Raw genomic sequence first — 21,829 nt, forward strand, 5'->3', positions numbered from 1 at the left:
AGCGAAGAAAGTGGCCGAAGAAAGAACGCTTGGGAAACCAATCCCGAGTGAAATGACACAGTTTGACGTGGTGCAGAGGCCTCGGAAGTTTGTGGGAAGCTCCTTCCACACCGAGCCTTCCTTCACGCAGACGCACAAGGCTGCGGTCTCTTCTTTCTTCAAACAGTATATTGGCATGCCTTCTACTTCTGCCACCTCAAAATCCCTACCTGAGGTTAAAAAACAATCAAAAGACATGAGCGACACCATTTTTGTTTTAGAAGATGCAAATGCTAGAGTTAAAAGTATGGAAGCTGGTAAACCAATTGTACATTCTAGAAGAAAATACCGCTTTCATAAACCTCATTCCCATGTGGCCCACAGAACACCTGCGGCCAAACTAAGTCAAAAGTTTAGAAAAGAAACAGTGTTCCATGGACAGATGCCTGTAAAGCGGCCTCCATTCTCTGCAGTAAGGAGCCTTATAAATTCCCCGTCACATGGGGTTTTTCCACCTTCAGAAGAGCTGAGTCCTCAGGAGAATCCTTTTCCAGAATCATTTGCTCCTTCAGAATCTGTTACAGAAATCACTACTGTATCCCCTCTAGGAAATGGTATTGAAGAAAACAGTTTTATGGAAAACACTGCTATACCTGAAGAAACTATCTCTGAAAGTACAAATGATAAGAATCCTTCCACTATAGATTCCACTGGGACTGCGTTCTTAATACCGACTGTTAAACAAATCAATGAAACTCTGTGGGAATACCACAACACGGGCACTGACTTACCCAACATGGAAAAAAGCTTCACTTACCCATTGCTCGCGTCCCCGGGTGATCAATTTGAAATGCAGCTAAACCAGCAGCTCCGATCCCTCATCCCCAACAACGACGTGAGAAGGCTCATTTCTCACGTTATCCGGACTTTGAAAATGGACTGCTCTGAGACCCATGTGCAACTGGCCTGTGCCAAGCTCATCTCTAGAACAGGTCTCCTGATGAAGCTTCTGAGTGAGCAGCAAGAAGTAAAAGTATCCAAGGCAGAATGGGATACGGATCAGTGGAAGAGTGAGAACTACATCAAGGAGAGCACAGAAGCCCAGGCTGAACAGAAAGAGCAGGAGTCAAGTGAGGTAAGGATGACTACGGGAACATGAGACCTGGACTTTTCCATCAGTTCAGGGGTGTCCAGCCTACAGCCTGTGGGCCGCATGATGATTCTGTGAGGACTTTTTTTTCACTTATATGTGGTGTCAGATATCATGAAAAGTATGCACAGACACCCCCTCCTTTTTTTTTTTTTTTTTTTTTTTTTGCTAATCAGCTTTCATTAGTATTTGTGTATTTACTCTGTGGCCTAAGACAACTCTTATTCTTCCCATGTGTGGCAGAGGAAAAAAAGGTTGGATACCCTTGGTTTAGAATATACCATGAAAGCATCCATGCAGCAAGGCCCAGGTAGACAAGTCCATATTTTATCTTGGCCATGTAATTTTGGCCATGACAGTGATCTCCCACTTTGCTCATTTAGAGAATGAAGCAGACAGAACACTCAAGATAAAGAAGATGTAGAACAAAATACTCAATAGTAAGATTATGTAACACATTAGATTTGCTTTGTTCTTTAAGAACCTATAAGCTACTTAATTGGGAGGGTGGAGTTTTGAATAGTTAGATCTCATTCTTTCCATCTCTTTGGTGGTTTTTTAATTATTCTTTCCCTTTTTTAGCTCACTAAAGGAGTTCCAGGATATGGCTATAACAACAAACTCATCTTGGCGATATCTGTGACTGTAATAGTGATGATTTTGATTATAATTTTCTGTCTTATTGAGGTAAGGACAATCATTCAGGTTTCCAGAATAACATCCTTGCTAATAGATTCAGTACTCATGAACTGAAAATCAAAGCCACTATCCCACCTACTATTACTTGACATTCCTCTTCAGTCACTACGACTAAGGTATGCATTGTTCTTTACTGTAATATATACCAAGGATTTTTTTAAAGTAACCCCTCTCCCAGGAGATCGCTATAGAACTGAAACCAAGATAACAAACCACTAGATTATTTGGAGAAATTAAGTTTAAGAAAGCCAAAGTTGAAGTGATAGGAAAGTTTTTCCAACCCAAAACTGTCAATAATTTTATGTACTCACCAATCACTCTCATTCTACCACTGATTTCTTTCCTTGTTGCTGAAATGACAAGAGATGTATTATCTCCACCCTCACGGAGCTGTCATTACCCTGGGGAGAAAGGACACAGCAAGAGATAGAGGTGTCATCTTATAGATTCATTAGATTCAGGTAGCATCCTCCTTCTCCACTGTGCAAGGCATTGTCTACACAGGTTCAGTTAAAGCACCTCAGCTAAACCTTGCACCTGGCTATTCCAAAGTGTGTCACATTTACAGTGGCCTGTTCCTGGCGCTTGCCTGTGTTTACCTTTAGTTCAATAGGCCATTTCATAATGGCCTATTACTTTACCCAACATGTAGGTGCTAGCATATTAAAAGAATGGTTTAATAAGCTGACAATCATGATTTTACCCCACCATCCAACCTAATTTACCTTATTTGATTTACTTTTTCTATTGTGGCAACCCTCTGTTCTAGCCAAAGCAGCCCACACCATATCCCAGTCACATCATGCGTATCCCTGCTTTCATCTGTGCCTTTACCCATCCAGAATTCTCTTACTAAACTCTGCCCATGGAAATCCTGTGACTCTGTTCAAATTCAAGTTCGTCTTTCTTTCTGATGCCTTCTCTGAATACTCCAGCCTGCCTGGGCCTAGTCTCTCTGTGAGGTTTGTCACCATTTCTTGGAGGATATGGTGAAGCATTTTCCCTCCCCTGAGAACTTAAAAATGTGGCAAACCATTTTCTTAAAGATGCTATCCAAGAAAGAACCCCAAGATCAGGACAGAATGAAGCAGAGGAGAGCTGTGTGGACCAAGTGGCTCCTGGTCTATCAGATGGGAGCAGAACCTGGCTGATATACGGATTAAGTGGCCCTTATCTGGATGCTCAGGATCAGAAGTGTTTCAGATATCAGATTTTTTTTCAAATTTTGGAATATTTGTATTATACTTAACCAGCTGAGCATCCCTAATCTGAACATCTAAAATCCAAAATGCTCCAGTGAGCATTTCCTTTGAGTGTCATGGTGGTGATCAGAAAGTTTCAGATCTTGGAGCATTTTGGATTTCAGGTTTTCAGATTAGGGATAATCAACCTGTTAATACAGGGACTTTGGCATCCTTGGATTTGGGTATGCTAGGCTGAGGGGAGTGGATCCTGGAATGAGTTGCCTGCAGATACCAAGGAAAGAGCCAAAGAACCATTAAACAGGATAGAATTTCTGTCTTCAGACCAGGTGCGATGGCTCATGCTTATAATCCTAAGGATTATAAGGGAGGATTATAATTGCTTGAGCTCAGGAGTTGGAGACCAGCCTGAGTGAAAGCGAGATCTCGTCTCTACTAAAAGAAAAATTAGCCAGGAGTCATGGTGTGCACCTCAAGTTCCAGGTATTCTAGAGCAATGATTTTCAACACGTGTGTCATGGCAGGATCTTAGGTATGCCGTGAAAAACTTTTTTTTTTTTTTTTTATTGTTGGGGATTCATTGAGGGTACAATAAGCCAGGTTACACTGATTGCAATTGTTAGGTAAAGTCCCTCTTGCAATCATGTCTTGCCCCCATAAAGTGTGACACATACCAAGGCCCCACCCACCTCCCTCCTTCCCTCTTTCTGTTCCCCCCCCATAACCATAATTGTCATTAATTGTCCTCATATCAAAATTGAGTACATAGGATTCATGCTTCTCCATTCTTGTGATGCTTTACTAAGAATAATATCTTCCATGTCCATCCAGGTTAATACGAAGGATGTAAAGTCTCCATTTTTTTTAATGGCTGAATAGTATTCCATGGTATACATATACCACAGCTTGTTAATCCATTCCTGGGTTGGTGGGCATTTAGGCTGTTTCCACATTTTGGCGACTGTAAATTGAGCTGCAATAAACAGTCTAGTACAAGTGTCCTTATGATAAAAGGATTTCTTTCCTTCTGGGTAGATGCCCAGTAATGGGATTGCAGGATCAAATGGGAGGTCTAGCTTGAGTGCTTTGAGGATTCTCCATACTTCCTTCCAGAAAGGTTGTACTAGTTTGCAGTCCCACCAGCAGTGTAAAAGTGTTCCCTTCTCTCCACATCCACGCCAGCATCTGCAGTTTTGAGATTTTGTGATGTGGGCCATTCTCACTGGGGTTAGATGATATCTCAGGGTTGTTTTGATTTGCATTTCTCTAATATATAGAGATGATGAACATTTTTTCATGTGTTTGTTAGCCATTCGTCTGTCGTCTTTAGAGAAAGTTCTATTCATGTCTCTTGCCCATTGATATAAGGGATTGTTGGCTTTTTTCATGTGGATTAATTTGAGTTCTCTATAGATCCTAGTTATCAAGCTTTTGTCTGATTGAAAATATTCAAATATCCTTTCCCATTGTGTAGGTTGTCTCTTTGCTTTGGTTATTGTCTCCTTAGCTGTACAGAAGCTTTTCAGTTTAATGAAGTCCCATTTGTTTATTTTTGTTGTTGTTGCAATTGCCATGGCAGTCTTCTTCATGAAGTCTTTCCCCAGGCCAATATCTTCCAGTGTTTTTCCTATGCTTTCTTGGAGGGTTTTTATTGTTTCATGCCTTAAGTTTAAGTCCTTTATCCATCTTGAATCAATTTTTGTGAGTGGGGAAAGGTGTGGGTCCAGTTTCAGTCTTTTACATGTAGACATCCAGTTCTCCCAACACCATTTATTGAATAGGGAGTCTTTCCCCCAAGGTATGTTCTTGTTTGGTTTATCAAAGATTAGGTGGTTGTAAGATGTTAGTTTCATTTCTTGGTTTTCCATTCGATTCCAAGTGTCTATGTCTCTGTTTTTGTGCCAGTACCATGCTGTCTTGAGCACTATGGCTTTGTAGTACAGACTAAAATCTGGTATGCTGATGCCCCCAGCTTTATTTTTGTTACAGAGAACTGCCTTAGCTATACGGGGTTTTTTCCAGTTCCATACAAAACGCAGAATCACTTTTTCCAAATCTTGAAAGTATGATGTTGGTATTTTGATAGGAATGGCATTGAATAGGTAGATTGCTTTGGGAAGTATGGACATTTTAACAATGTTGATTCTTCCCATCCATGAGCATGGTATGTTCTTCCATTTGTTAATATCCTCTGCTATTTCCTTTCTGAGGATTTCATAGTTTTCTTTATACAGGTCCTTCACCTCCTTCGTTAGGTATATTCCTAGGTATTTGATTTTCTTTGAGACTATGGTGAAGGGAGTTGTGTCCTTAATTAGCTTCTCATCTTGACTGTTATTGGTGTACACAAAGGCTACTGACTTGTGGACATTGATTTTATATCCTGAAACATTACTGTATTTTTTGATGACTTCTAGGAGTCTTGTGGTTGAGTCTTTGGGGTTCTCTAAGTATAAGACCATGTCGTCAGCAAAGAGGGAGAGTTTGACCTCCTCTGCTCCCATTTGGATTCCCTTTATTTCCTTGTCTTGCCTAATTGTATTGGCTAGAACTTCCAGCACTATGTTGAATAGTAAAGGTGACAGAGGACAACCTTGTCTGGTTCCAGTTCTAAGAGGAAAAGCTTTGAGTTTTACTCCATTCAGTAAAATATTGGCTGTGGGTTTGTCATAGATAGCTTCAATCAGTTTTAGAAATGTGCCACCTATGCCTATACTCTTCAGAGTTCTAATTACAAAAGGATGCTGGATTTTATCAAATGCTTTTTCTGCATCTATTGAGAGGATCATGTGATCTTTATTTTTGCCTCTGTTAATATGGTGGATAACGTTTATAGACTTGCGTATGTTAAACCAGCCTTGCATCCCTGGGATGAAGCCTACTTGATCATGATGAATGACTTTTTTGATGATAAGCTGTAATCTATTGGCTAGGATTTTGTTGAGAATTTTTGCATCTATGTTCATGAGTGAGATTGGTCTGAAATTCTCCTTTTTGTTTGGGTCTTTTCCTGGTTTTGGTATCAGGGTGATGTTTGCTTCATAGAATGTGTTGGGGAAGATTCCTTCTTCCTCAATTTTTTGGAATAATTTCTGCAGCACAGGAATAAGCTCTTCCTTGAAGGTTTGATAGAATTCTGGAGTGAAGCCATCTGGACCAGGGCATTTTTTGGTTGGAAGCTTTTTTATTGTTTCTTTGATCTCAGTGCTTGAAATTGGTCTGTTCAGGAGCTCTATTTCTTCCTGGCTGAGTCTAGGGAGAGGGTGTGATTCCAAATATTGATCCATTTCTTTCACATTGTCAAATTTCTGGGCATAGAGTTTCTGGTAGTATTCAGAGATGATCTCTTGTATCTCTGTGGGATCAGTTGTTATTTCCCCTTTATCATTTCTGATTGAGGTTACTAGAGATTTTACTTTTCTATTCCTCGTTAGTCTGGCCAATGGTTTATCTATTTTATTTATTTTTTCAAAAAACCAACTCCTTGTTTCATTAATTTTCTGAATGATTCTTTTGTTTTCAATTTCATTGATCTCTGATTTGATTTTGGATATTTCTTTTCTTCTACTGAGTTTAGGCTTAGATTGTTCTTCTTTTTCCAATTCCATAAGATCTCTTGTGAGATTGTTGATGTGCTCTCTTTCAGTTTTTCGAATGTAGGCATCTAAAGCGATGAATTTTCCTCTCAAAACTGCTTTTGCAGTATCCCACAGGTTTTGGTAGCTTGTGTCTTCATTGTTGTTATGCTCAAGGAAGTTAATGATTTCCTGTTTTATTTCTTCCTGCACCCATCTGTTATTCAACAGAAGATTGTATAGTTTCCATGCCTTTGGGTGGGGTCGAGCATTTTTGTTAGAGTTGAGTTCCACCTTTAGTGCCTTATGGTCTGAGAAGATACAAGGTAAAATTTCAATTCTTTTGATTCTGTTAATATTTGTTTTGTGTCCCAGGATATGATTAATTTTGGAGAATGTTCCATGGGGTGATGAGAAGAATGTATATTCTTTATCTTTGGGGTGGAGTGTTCTATATGCGTCTATCAAGCACAGTTGTTCTAGAGTCTCATTTAAGTCTCTTATATCCTTGTTTAATTTCTGTTTAGAGGATCTGTCCAGCTCTGTAAGAGGAGTGTTAAAGTCCCCTGTTATGATGGTATTATCAGATATCATATTGCTCAGACTGAGTAAGGTCTGCTTCAAGAATCTGGGAGCATTTAAATTGGGTGCATAAATATTTAGAATTGAAATGTCTTCTTGTTGTATTTTTCCCTTGACCAATATAAAGTGATCATCTTTGTCTTTTTTGACTTTAGTTGCTTTAAATCCACATGTATCTGAAAATAAGATTGCAACTCCTCTTTTCTTCTGAATTCCATTTGCCTGAAAAATTGTCTTCCAACCCTTGACTCGGAGCTTTAATTTGTCTTTTGAAGCCAGGTGTGTTTCTTGCAGACAGCAAATGGATGGCTTGTGTTTTTTAATCCAGTCAACCAATCTATGTCTCTTCAGTGGGGAATTCAAGCCATTAACATTTATTGAGATAATTGACAAGTGTGGTAGTATTCTATTCGTCTTATTTTGTGAGAGTCCATTGCTTAGTTTTATCTTTTGCATCAGTGTGGAGGTTAGGTTCTGTCCTTTAATTTCTGAGTTCTTACTTTGCTGCTGATCCATTGTGGTGGTCAGTGTGCAGAACAGGTTGAAGTATTTCCTGTAGAGCTGGTCTTGTTGTGGTGAATTTCCTCAATGTTTGTATATCCGTAAATGATTTGATTTCTCCGTCAACTTTGAAGCTTAGCTTAGCAGGGTACAGAATTCTGGGCTGAAAATTGTTCTGTTTAAGTAGATTAAAGGTAGATGACCATTGTCTTCTTGCTTGGAAAGTTTCATTAGAGAAGTCTGCGGTCAATCTGATGGATTTGCCCCTGTAGGTCAACTGGCGCTTACTCCTGGCAGCTTGCAGAATCTTTTCTTTGGTCTTGACTTTGGACAGGTTCATCACAATGTGTCTTGGAGAAGCTCGGTTAGAGTTGAGGCGACCTGGGGTCCGATATCCCTCTGAAAGCAGTGTGTCAGAATCTTTGGTGATATTTGGGAAATTTTCTTTTATAATATTCTCTAGTATGGCTTCCATTCCTCTGGGGCATTCTTCTTCCCCTTCTGGAATTCCTATAACTCGTATGTTGGAACGCTTCATAAAGTCCCATAATTCTGACAGTGAACGTTCTGCTTTCTCTCTCTTCTTTTCTGCCTCTTTTACTATCTGAGTTATCTCAAAAACTTTGTCTTCTACCTCTGAAATTCTTTCTTCTGCATGGTCTAACCTGTTGCTGATACTTTCCATTGCATCTTTAAGTTCCCTGATTGACTGTTTCATTTCCTTCAGCTCTGCTATATCCTTTTTATATTCTTCATATCGTTCATCTCTTATTTGATTCTGTTTTTGAATTTCCTTTTGGTTATTTTCCACTTTATTAACAGTTTCCTTCATTGTTTCCATCATTTCCTTCATTGTTTTCAACATGTGTATTCTAAATTCCCTTTCTGTCATTCCTAACATTTCTGTATAGGTGGAATCCTCTGCAGTAGCTACCTCATGGTCCCTTGGCGGGGTAGTTCTGGACTGGTTCTTCATGTTGCCTGGAGTTTTCTGCTGATTCTTCCTCATGGGTGATTTCTTTTATCTGTTTACTTGCCCTAATTTTCCTTTCAATTCCTCTTGCTCTTTAAGTTCTTGTGCCTGTGGACTAAGGGTTACAGGACCAGAAGGGTGAGAAGGTTTAAGAGCAAAAAAGCGATGAAAGAAATGAGGACCGAGTGATAAGAAAGAAAAAAAATGAAAAAAAAGAAAAATAGAGAAAGGAGAGTGGTTGGGTGAAAGGAATATTGACAAAAAGAAGAGAGGCACAGAGAGAGGGAGACAGAGCAATATAGGTGTACAGTAGGGTACTTTGATACAACCTTAAAAAAAAAAAAAACACCTTCTGGGGGTGCCAAGTGGGGTGGTTCCCTTGAGGTCAGCAGCTCTTTGCTAACCTGATCAGACACAGTACCCCACCTCCACCAAGTAGAGAGGAAAGACAAAAATGCTATAAATCAAAACAAAACAAGCAAACAGAAAACTTTACGGGATAAAATTGGCTGGAAAAACCAAATAATAGTGGTAGAAACACTAACAAAAATGAAGTTCTGATTATTGAAATAGGCAGCAATGGGAAATTATAATTAAACTAGAAAAATTGAGAAAGAAAAAGGATCCGTATGGAAAAGGTTGAACTTAAAAAACAAAACAACAATCTAGAACGTCAAAATAAACAAAAAAAACAACCAAACCAAAAAAAAAAAACCAAACAAACAAACAAAAAAAAACACACACGCAACCAAAAACAAAGCAGTATGTATATGGAATTGAATATTGTCTGGGCAACACGTGGTCTTCTGGGGTATGAGATGTTAATCACAGTTCTGATACTACTGGAGGCTGCTAGTTTCTCGAACCCCAGCAGGTAGACACCCTAAATCTCTCTTCAGCCCACTTAAAAGGCACTTTGAACTTGTTCACTTACTGAGCAGAAGCTTTCTCAGGGAAGTGCTTGTTGCTGGAATCACTGCTGAAGTGGCTATCCACTTACCCTGTGTGTCAAAACTGGTCTCCCTCTGCCCCCGAGGGTTAGGCTGCAAGGCGGCTCAGACCCCGCCCTTAGGCTACTTGGTCGCTGGGTTACCAGCTCCCACCCAATTCCAGCTCTGCGACCCTGAGGGTGGAGCTTGCCAGGGCAGATCGCTCACAATGTCTGCCTGTGACCCAGAGCCAAACTCTATTAGCTCCGTCTGGCTCAGCGGCTCAGACTGGGGCCCTAGACAAAGGCCAAAGTTCTCCGCACTCCCGCTCAGGCTCTCCCCAAGGCAGTTCAGCTGAGTGCCAAGTCCAAAGACACCAAAACAGTTCACAGGTAAGGCCTTTCTGGTTTGCAGTCTCGCTGCTACTGAACTTACAGTTGCGGGCGGGTTTAGGCGGATTGAACACACGCGACCACTTGCCGGTTTTCCACTGTTTTAGTCCTCCTCTTGGGGTCCAGAAGTCTCTCGCTGACTCCCTGTATCCTCTCAGGGGTGATGATAGGCAGATCCCACCAGCCAGAGATGCCTGGAGTCCTATATCCCCAGACTCACGGTGCCCAGATGCAAGGAAGCTGTTACTCGGCTGCCATCTTGCTCCACCCTCCCGCCGTGAAAAACTTTTTAAAGGGCGTTATTAAATTATGTTCAAAAGAAGCTCAAAGCACAGTAAGTATATTCTCTTTTTACTCTTTTATTTGATCAACATAATTTAAGTGTGCTGCCAAAGTTTAACTGTAGGTTCGAGTGTGCTGTGAAAAGGTTGAAAAACACTGCTCTAGAGGCTAAGACAAGAGGATCGGTTGAGCCCAGGAATTTGATGTTGCAATGAGCTATAGTGATGGCACTGTACTCTAGCCAGGGCAACGGAGTGAGACTGTCTCAGAAAAATGATTTATGTCTTCAGAAAATATATCTTTTAGCCAGACATGGTGGTGCATACCTGTAGCTCCAGCTACTAGGAACTAGTAGCTGAGGCAGGAGATGCTGCCTTGAGCATCTGAGATGCTGAGGCAGGAGGCTTACTTGAGCCCAAGAATTTGAGGCTACAGTGAGCTATGATCATACCAGTATACTCTACCCCAGGTGACAGAGTGAAACCCTATCTCTAATAAAAAATTATAGATAGCTGGCTCGGCACCTGTAGCTCAAGTGACTAGGGCACCAGCCACATACAGGAGAGCTGGGGGGTGGGGGTGGGGGTGGCTGGGAGGGGGTTCGAATCCAGCCCAGGCTCGCCAAGCAACAATGACAACTATAACCAAAAAATAGCCAAGCATTGTGGTGGGCACCTGTAGTCCCAGCTACTTGGGAGGCTGAGGCAAGAGTTTGAGGTTGCCACAAAACTTAAGCCGAAGAGTTTGAGGATGCTGTGAGCTGTGACACCACAGTACTCTACCCAGGTGACACCTTTTGTTTTGTCTCAAAAAAAAAAAAAGGAAAGGAAAGATAGATAAATAGAAGTTATCTCACTGGGTAGGTAAGACTTGAAAGGAATGAATAAAGATTTGGAGATACTGGTCATTATGATGGATAATCATGATTGTTTTCTTCCAAAACAGATTTATTCTCATAGAAGAGCAGCAAGGACAGATGTAGAATCAGGCTCAGTCCCAAGGAGGTAAATACTGGTCTGGCGATTTAAATTAGAATTTTAGAACTAGAGAACTTAGAACTCATCTCTTTCAATCCTTTCGTTTTATAGTGAGGAAACTGCCAGAGGCAGGAAGAATACTTACCTGCCTTAGTGCTTTGCCTGGATCCAGCAAAATTAGCTCCCCAGACAAAGCTGAGTTGGACAGGAGTGGCAAGGACGAATCTGCTGCCACCAGTCCTTCAAGGGAAGGCAGGGGCGGGGGTTGTAGTTGTGCCTGTTCCTTCCGGTGGCGGGCATCGGGCCAGGCCAGAGGCCTTTTTGGAGGCTCTGGGGAAGGGGCAAGGGAGCTAGTCTCCTTCAAGGCTCCTTCAAGAATATATGAATCCTTCCTCTAGAGTGGCAGGAAAACCTACCTTCTCATTCTACTTGCTTTGGGGTCTCCATTCTCTATTTATCCAAACGTCAGAGAATTTTAACTAGAAGAGACCTTAAATAATACTTTGTCTCTTCCTTTTATAATAAGAAAACGGAGACAGAGAAAAGGAAATTACCTTGCTCCATGGTCCCAGTGCTAGTGTCAGAAAGAGGGTGGTCTCTTTCCAGCTGGGGACTTCTCCATTGATTATTCTCTACTTGGGCTGTGAGTCACATTTTATATCACAATTCAATACGCACATGCTGTGTAGACATGAGTAGATGTGGAAACAGTCTGATTTTTTGTCTATTCTGCTCATATTCAAAAAGGATATTTTGTCCTTTAAACTGATTTTACAACTACTGCAGTATGAAATAGCCTGCAGTATGAAAATAATTTTTCTAGCTGGACCCAGGCATTTGCTTGACGGGACTCGCCTGATAGGATAAAGCTTCTAGGAGAATAGAAGCACTTTATCCTTCACCCACCAGCAAAGGCTATCTGTGGTACTAGGTTTGAAAGGGACTGATGTAAAATGCTTCTGGAGAGTGAAGTACTTCTGGCCTGTGTGTTTGTACACTTTGTTCACTGTACAAGGGAACTTGGCCAATGGGGTAAGTGGGGCTGAAAATCTTCCCTGTACCTCCCACCAAGCCTTGCGCAAAGGTCCCCCCAGTGACATTACGGGGCCCTCTTAAACAGACATGGAGAGCTTCTGGAAGTCTCTCCATGAAATGATTTTCAGGATTCCAGGTCCATAATGATGTTGCCCACTGTGATTATGGACCGAACCACAGATTTAGTCCCAATAAAACGAGAGGTGTACATCGTGGGAGACTTGGGAAATGGCAGGAATCACTAATTGTCTCGTGTGTGTGTTTTTTCCCAAGGGGCTTTTTTGACTTTCTGCATAGGAGATGCTCATCGCAGAGTGAAAGCCAGGTAAATTTGAGGAAGATTCAGTGCTGTGGCCAGAGAAAACAGGAGAAATGCAGAATTAATACCTGCCTTTCTCTTTTCTAGGAGGGCTTTTTCTGGTTAAGGTGTCCACTTTGGCTTAGGGATATGTACAGACCTCTCAATGCCACACGCAAGAAAAACATGGCCCAGAAGCTTCACGACAAGGAGTCTTCTGATGAGGAAGAGATTTACAAGAGGGATGCAGGGTAAATGACTGGGAACAATTTAAAATCTCATCTACAATGGCCGGGCATGGTGGCTCACGCCTGTAATCCTAGCCCTCTGGGAAGTTGAGGCAGCACGATTGCTTGAGCTCAGAGTTCAAAGCCATCCTGAGCTCTACTAAAAATAGAAAAATTAACCGAGTGTTGTGGCAGGTGCCTGTAGTCCAAGCTATTTGGGAGGCTGAGGCAGAAGAATCATTTGGACCCCATAGTTTGAGGTTACTATGAGCTGCTCACAACATCTAGCCAGGCCAGACTCCATCTCAACAAAAAATCTTATCTAAAATGAGGGGATAATGAGAAGTTTAATTGCTCCTATTTTTTCTATTTTTTATTTTTATTAAACCATAGCTGTGTACATTAGTATGATCGTGGGGCACCATACACTTGGTTCATAGATCGTTTGACACATTTTCATCACATTAGTTAACATAGCTTTTGTAGCATTTTCTTAGTTATTTTGCTAAGACCTTTACATTCCACATTTACTAGGATTCACATATACCCTTGTAAGATGCACCGCAGGTGTAATCCCATTAATGCCCCTCCCTCCCCTCCCTTTCCCTTTCACATGAAAGCTATAACCCAGTTAATTGCTCCTTTTAAGAGTAAAAGCCTTGCCATTGTCTTCCTATTCCAGGGAGCGCATATCAACAGCAACACCTGTGGATTCGGCTGCTGAAGGTGGTGAGGAAAGTGAGACCGCGCCAGAAGGGGAGGACGAAGAGTGATCCAGCCTGCCTAAGGCCGCCTGCAAACTGTACTTTCTAATGTTGGCATCTCGGCATTGCTTGTAAGATACTTATTATTCACACACAAAAAATGTATACAGTCTATTGTCAATTCCAGCCAGCTGGTAAGAAACTTAAATGTTAATAGTTAAATATTTATACACGCAAAACAAGGGCCAGAGTAAAGAAAAGCAGGACTGAAGCCAGAGACTGTCAAGCTGGCCAACACCTCCACAAGCGGCATTGTGGGCAGAGGACGCACGGGGGCTCCCCCACCTCATTTCCCAGTCTAGCCAGTCTCCGGGAAGCTGAAAATACATCATCCTGGAGAGAGGGAGCCAATTTCTAAATCAAATACAGTTGTTCTAGGGCTCTCTCCCCTTGTCCATTAAGAACCAGTCCTTTACAACATACTTGACCTCTTGCCCTGAGGGGACCTTCCACCTGCTGCCACCTCTCAGAGGGTGGGTGGGGTTGCCAGAAATGTTTGGATCACTAAGCCGACCTGCACTGTTGCATCAAGTCCTCTGTTTTCTCCCATGCTCCCAAATTCATGCGTGAATGTGTGTCCTTTACCCTTTAAATCTGGTGGAAAATTCAAAAATTTTTTTTTGTTGGTTTTTTCTTTTTAAAAATCTCAACCCTTGGATAGCTACTAGGCCAATTCACTGTCCCTCAGATGGTTGGAGGGCCAGACTATAGTTTAAAAAAAAAAAAAAAAACTTAACAAATTCCTATGCACACTGCACATACCTTATTTTGAAGTACAAAAACAAAACGGGGACAAATACAATCACACCGCTTCTTGTGGCCCGCGGGCCGCAATTTGAGGACGCCTGGTCTAGGGAGATAGAGAAGTAGAACCCATGCTTGCCAGTGAAGAGTCAACAATGACAATAATACTGGGGATGATGGCTGCTACGGTTTATTAGGCACCAGCTTGGGCCAGCATAATACGAAGCTCTTTAGTTACACTGTTAAGTCACAAGGACCAAAACGCCACATGCCAGCTCAAACTCTGCAAGGGCGTGGGGTGTTATGAGTGTTGGACATAAACAGGAAGCTAACAGTAAACCAACACTAGAGATCTTGTACTGTTGGGCCTCCCAGACTCTGGGCCAGGATTCCAGGCAAATCCAGGTTCCTATTTTGTCACAATTACATTATTTCCAATTGGGTACACAAAGTGAGACTTACGTAAAACACTATCTCAACTTTGTACAATACTTGTTAACCTCAAATGCTACCGCTACCGTACTGTACTTCTATTTTTTGTTTTAGAGATACAGTCTCACTTCGTCACCCTTGGTAGAGTACCATGGCATCACAGCTCACAGCAACCTCCAGGTCTTGGGCTTAGGCGATTCTCTGGCCTCAGCCTGCCGAGTAGCTGGGACTATAGGCAACCGCCACAATGCCCGGCTGTTTTTTGCAGTTTGGCTGGGGCCGGGTTCAAACCCTCCACCCTCGGTATATGGGGCTGGCGCACCCCCTACTGTACTTCTAAATTAAAACTCCCCAAAGTGAGATTCTACTTTGCCCAGCTCTTCAGTGAGACCTGAGAGGTAGAGAGAGGGGGACACAAGGCCAACAGCTACTAAATGAATGAAAATCCTCACTGATTCCTATGAAAACTGTCAGAGAAATGAGAAATTTTATAACAGATGAAGAAATGAGGCAATATATGATTAGAGCAAAAATAATACGGAAAAGAAATGTAGCGGTTCGGAAGAAAGAAGGTTACATGGCCTAGGGAAAATCCTTGAAGAAAATGGAATTTTGCTGGAGGATCCGTCTTTAGGTAGTTCACTCACTCACACACTGTAGGTAGTTCACTCACTCACACACTGGTGAGTTCTCGGAGGCTTCAGTTCCTCCAACGGGCCTGTGCACACGCTATTTGATTGAAGGTTCTCATGACTTGATGGTGGGCCTCCTCCAGAGTGAGTGGTCTAAGAGACAGAGACAGAGCCAGGCAGAAGTTAACCTTTTCATGACCTAGCCTCAGAAGACCTCTGCCACATAACATGAATAGAGGTCAGTCCCTAAATGCGGCCCACATTCAAGGGGAGGGAATTTAGACTTCACCTTTCGGAGAAAGAAGAATCAAAGAGCTTGTGGACTATATTAAAACTACTTGCATATACAAAAAAGCAAAAAAAAAAAAAAAAAGAATGGAAGAGAAAGTATCCAATGTACTCAGCCCTACTATGAAACTAATTTATGGCTTTCACATGAAAGCTATAACCCAGTTATAACCTAAGAATGGGTGAAAGGGAGGGGAGGGAGGGGGAGGTGGGTGGAGGGAGGATGACTGGTGGGATTACACCTGCGGTGCATCTTACAAGGGTATATGTGAAATTTAGTAAATGTAGAATGAAATTGTCTTAACACAATAACTAAGAAAATGCCAGGAAGGCTATGGTAATCAGTGTGATGAAAATGTGTCAAATGGTGTATAAAACCAGTGTATGGTGCCCCATGATCGCAATAATGTACACAACTATGATTTAATAAAAAAAAAAATAGAGTAGATGGATGTGGCTGTTTGACAAGCATGGAGGCAGCTTCTTCTGCCCCACTCTCCTTCATGGACCAAGGAAGGAAGAGAAGAGCAGCGAGAACAAGTCTTTGGCTCTCCAGGTAAAGGTATATGAAAGCAATAAGAAATAATCAATCTCCAAAGATGAAATAGTAAAATACATGCTACATAGGATTAAAGAATGGAGTCCATCTGTCACTGGGCTTTAGCCCATTTTGCAGCTTACCAAGTCCCACCACCCTCCTGACACCCGCCCAGCCTCTGTCACCCTCCACACACCCACATGTGCTACTGCTGCATTTATCACGATGGAAGTAGGAGTCATGAGTGTTCTTGAGTTAGGATCAGGGTTGATAGTGTAAATGTTCCACTTATTAGGAGGATGGATAGTAGGATGACGGCCAGGGTTACTTCATATGAGATAGTTTGTGCTACTGCTCGTCATGCTCCAATTAGTGCGTATTTTAAGTTTGATGCTCATCCCGATCACAGGATTGAGTATACAGCTAGGCTGGATGTGGCTAGGATAAATAGTACGCCCAGGTTGATGTTGATCAGGAGGTATGGGATTGGTAGTGGGGTTCATATGATAAGGGCAATGGATAAAGCTAGGGTTGGGGCAATTACATATAGTAGGGATGAGGATGTTAGGGGTTGTAGGGGTTCTTTGATAAATAGTTTTATTGCGTCGGCAGATGGTTGGAGGAGGCTGTTTGGGGCAACAACGTTGGGTCCTTTACGAAGTTGTATGTAGCCCAAGATATTTCATGCAGGGTGTTGTCTTTTCTTTTTCTTTTTCTTTTTTTTTTTTTTTGTAGAGACAAAGTCTCACTTTATGGCCCTTGGTAGAGTGCCGTGGCTTCACACAGCTCACAGCAACCTCCAACTCCTGGGCTTAAGGGATTCTCTTGCCTCAACCTAACAAGTAGCTGGGACTACAGGCGCCCGCCACAACGCCCGGCTATGGGTGTTGTCTTTTCAATTGTGGATATTATACTGGGATTGATCCATGTCTGTACTGTTTATGCATTCATACCTTCTTGCTATAAATAAAAGTTACTGTTTCCCTGTAACTTAGAAAATTACATAATCTGATATCCTAATGTTAGTTTAATTCATAACTTCCCAAACAAACTAAGTTTATCTTACAGAAATAGAAAACTATTTAAAAATTGATCTGGGGTCAGGCACACTGGCTCACACCTATAATCCTAGCACTTTGGGAGGCTGAGGTGGGTGGACTGTTTGAGCTTGTGAGTTTGAGAACTGACTGAGCAAGAGCAAGAACCCTCTCTACTAAAAATAGAAAAACTAACTAGCTAGCCATGGTGGTAGAAGCCTATAGTCCAAGCTACTCTGGAAGCTGAGGCAAGAGGATCACTTGAGCCCGAGAGTTGAAGTTGCTATAAGCTATGACACCACAGCACTCTACCCAAGGTGAAAACAATGAGACTCTGTCTCCAAAAAATTATTGTTATTATTATTATAAAATAAAAATTAATCTGGGAGCTTAAACATATTAACAGTAAAAGAAATATAAGCCTGAGACCAAAAGGGTATGAATATGATTTTAGTTAATATTTATAATATAATTTAATTTCTTATTTATTTATGCTTGTGATTTATAAAGTGCCCCATAATTGTCTGTGGTTACTTTGAAGAAAATGTTTACTAAGTGGAAAAGCTCATAAACATGAATAAAAAGTAATTTCCAATAATAGTTTCTGGTGTTCTTGGTTTAACTGGCCCATTGTGGGCTATGCTAGAGAAATAAGATGCTTGGAGAGATGTTGCTCAATGTGAAGACGTGGGTCCATTACTAAGGTGACAAAAAGTCATATTTGTGATGCCCATATCCAGCAAAATCCCTATCCGTGTAACCAGAGATTCACCCACAGTGCAGGTGGAGGCACAGTGCTGGCTGAATTCCCTTTATCGAACTCAGTGTCCAGAATCCAAGTTCTAAAGCCAGTTGGATCTGTCCTCACTGGAAAGCAGATTCTTTGCAAACTCCCAGATCCGCATCCTCATAATGGCTGACAGAGTGAACCTAGGGGAGCCCAGGACACAAATTCGGAAGCTGAATTTCTCAGCGTAGCCTTTCAGATCCTGTTTGATACACCCATAGTGGTCACTCCAAAGGTCATCAGAAATGATGAGGACCTCATTAGCTTTGTCAACATCCAAGGTCCTATCTGCTGTGGAAGAAAAATGAGTGGCTCAGCAAACGGGCAGACTGAAGATGAACTCTTCATTTTGCAAAGGCTCCAGCATCTCATTCACTTAAACTTCATTAATTCTTTCCTCCTAAATCAGAAATCTTCCTAGTGAATCTTTCCTGAACTCCTGACTAGGGCCATTATCCTACCAGAAAGATTTTGTACATTTGTCTCCTTTATAGCAAGGCTTTCTGTTTATAGCAAATGACATCTAAAGTTTTTTTTTTTTTTCTTTAACATGTAAGATCCATAGGGCAGGGACTATGGACATTGTTTGCTTTCCAATTTAATATATATGATGGCTCAGATATACATCCTATCAAAATATAAACATTCCATATGTACTTTGAAGAAAACAAAATTTTATTTATTGCAGAATAATATAGAAATTTAACACTTGTTTCCTTGCATTTCCATCTCATCCTGCTGGCTAGACAATTGCACGCAAAGCTTCCTTTTACTAGGGTGATAACAAAATGAAGAGTTCTAAGATGAGCTGGGCTACCATTGCACAAGTCCTGATAGACAAAGAGAGTCCCTTGGGCATGAGTTGAGATATCTTTGGATTTTGGCAGCACTGAGATCCAGAACTTACACGTAGTACTGTTTAGAGTTGAGGGGAACTTGGGAACCAGTGACTTTTTGGGTTGCCAACATTTCCAGTAATTCTTAGTTATTGGGATAACAGCACAGAGCTGCTTGTTCTGATGAGGCCAAGTGGATGGATGCAATGGTAACCACAGAAATAAACCCTTTGGACCAAGTACCAATTACTTCCCCAGGATTCCTTTTCAATTAGCACCTTGGAATGTTCTGAGTCTGTCCTGGCCCATACAAGGGTTGCAAAGGACCAAAAATGTTTGGGACATGTTTTATCACCCCAAATGAAAGTGTGCTCACTTAGAAAGTATAGTATTTTGTTTTCCTCGTGACTGATTCTGTGTACTATCATATAAGCTAAAGTATATCTCATCATAAGCAAACCCAGCACAGCCACCATTGATTCTATGAGGCATCCTATTGTAGACACTGGGAAAAGACGGAGCAGGAGGACTTGGCACATTCAGCGGAGTCTGGATCCAGGACTCTGGCAGGTGGGGCCTGTCTCCCTACATTTAGCACAATGGCGATACAGTTGCATTCTAGCAATTCACTGTGTACCTTTTGAAAATCAGGTCATAAGTATGGGGTAGAGTTCAGTTGTGACATTGAATCAGGCACTTATATACTTTAGAGCTTGGCACACGATAGGGTGTTCAGTTTCAGAATCTACAACCAACCTCAGTCTACAGGATCAACAGTCACATGCACTTTTACCAGCCTTTGCTTGGTTCTCAGGATGGACTCTGGGTTAAAATCCACCCAGGCGCCTTTACACGTTCAGGGCCTTGCAGCCAGAGAGAACCCCAGATGCAGCTGGTGTAGGTCTTGCTACCCAGCAGGTATTCAGGAAGCAGCTACAGCAGCACCACCTGGGTACCTGGGTCAGAAACCCAGATGCTCAGGCCAGCCCAGTGCTGTGGAATCAGAATCTTCATTTTCAAAAGAGCCAGGGTCATCTAACAAACACCAGGCCTGGAAAGCCATAGGGCAGTGCTCCCATTACAGAGACATGATGCCACCACAAGTGTAATTTTAGTTCCTAGTAGCCATATTATCAAACATAAAGAGAAACCAACGAACTAATTTTAATGTTTCATTTGACCCAATGCATTAAAAATATTACCATTTTCCTACCTGGCTATAGCCACATTTCAAGTGCTAACTAGCCACAGTGGCTATCATTTTGGACAGCACAGATATAGGGCAGGACCTAAATATTATAGTTCCTTCCAAATATCCAGGTGGTTCTAATCTATACTCAGGGCAGAGAACTAGTGTTGCTTGGAGAGTGTTAGGTGCCAGGAATCAGCTAACTCCTATATTTAATGGAGAGCCTTTTGTACTTTGCGTTTTCTGGGGACTTCATGGGGAGGGCTGGGTAGGACAGAGCCTCACTTTGAACTTCAGCATCCTTGGCTTCAAGTGGTTTTCTATATCAAGGAAGTGAAGTCCCCCTGAGACTATTCTGCACCTGGTCATTGACATGAAGGATCTAGTCCTGCCTACGGCTCTGGAGTAGAGGGCCTAGTGGCCCTACGTGCACACACTGTGCCTGGCACTGACTTGGCCTCAGTCAGCACTTGCCATATCAATTACTCCAGTCTTGAAACCTCACTCTTTTACATTTACCTCTCATACAAAGTTGAGATGTAAAAAAAGAAATGATTGGCCTCATTTCCATGAGAGTCTTCTCTGTCCTCCAGCTGCTTCTGAAGGTAGCTCAGATGTGGAGATCCACCTGCCAGGGGCTTTTACACAGACGGTCCCTCCTACCGTATTATCACCTTGCCTCTCTAATTCAATCACAGCCTCATTGAAATCTGCCATAAATGAGTTTTTGCTGAAGAGGCATAGAAGTACTATGTGCAAAATAGAGCAAATTATCCCGAAGCTGTTGTATTTTTATTAACATACAAAGACACCCCTTCTTCTAGATTAGCTCTTGAATATCATGTCTGTATATGACAGTGGTTCTCAACCTTCCTGATGCCTCCTTATGCCACAACCCTTTAATACAGTTCCTCATGTTGTGCTGACCCCCCAACCGTAAAATTATTTTCATTGCTACTTCATAACTGTAATTTTGCTACTGCCATGAATCATAATGTAAAGATCTGATATGCAGGATGTATTTTCACTGTTACAAGGGGTTGTTGCGACCCACAGGTTGAATTGCTGGTATATGAGAAGATTTGAAATTTGGAAAGTAACTTTTAAAACAAAATGTTTGGTCTCCTTATTACTGTTTATGCAATGAGTGGAGTTGGTTTCAAATACTTTTTGCTCACAAAGTAAAACCACCTCATATTTTGATTTCAGCAACTGAGGAAACCTGATTTGTCCTTTTTAAAAATCACCTTCACTAGACCACAGTGACACCTTCAAATGGGCTTTTTCTCCATGATGGTGAAGATCCATGTTTTAGAAGTTTGGCAATAAACAAAAACAAAAAATGAAAAAAATTTTAAACCCACACTGTTCGAAGATAATCATTTGGTCCTTCAAGGTCCTGGGTTTTGTTTCTGTTTCTCTCTTTGTTATTTGCTGTAACCCTATCAAAAATAAAAAGTATTGTCATAATCTATTTCCTTATACCACAATTTATATAAAACGATTTTTTTAACCTTCAAAAAAGTCTCCTCATGTTTTCATTTTTATTTCATTTTTTTAGAGGCAGAGCATAACTCCACTACCAGGCTGGCGTGCACTGACTAAATCATAGCCCACTGCGGTCCCAAACTCCTAGGCCCAAGTGATCCTCCTGCCTCAGCTTCCTGAGTACCTGGGACTACAGGCACTCACCACTGTGACCAACTAATTTCTTTACACTTTTTATAGAGCTGGGACCTTGCTATGATGTCCAGCCTACTCTCAAATCTTGGCTTCAACCA

The 21,829-nt window shown here is 41.6% G+C and overlaps 1 protein-coding gene across 1 annotated transcript in view; it reads left to right on the forward strand.

Annotated features, from left to right (window-relative positions):
• The first annotated feature begins 16,510 nt into the window (after window positions 1-16,510).
• LOC128579070 (dnaJ homolog subfamily C member 8-like) overlaps window positions 16,511-21,829 on the forward strand; it is a 32,704-nt gene continuing 27,385 nt past the window's right edge. Inside the window, exon 1 of the mRNA XM_053581351.1 lies at window positions 16,511-16,677. Coding sequence (XP_053437326.1) covers window positions 16,511-16,677 — 167 coding nt within the window. The remainder of the gene's footprint in view (window positions 16,678-21,829) is intronic.

The sequence above is a fragment of the Nycticebus coucang genome, chromosome Y (assembly GCF_027406575.1).
Source record: "Nycticebus coucang isolate mNycCou1 chromosome Y, mNycCou1.pri, whole genome shotgun sequence".
NCBI classification, from domain to species: domain Eukaryota; kingdom Metazoa; phylum Chordata; class Mammalia; order Primates; family Lorisidae; genus Nycticebus; species Nycticebus coucang.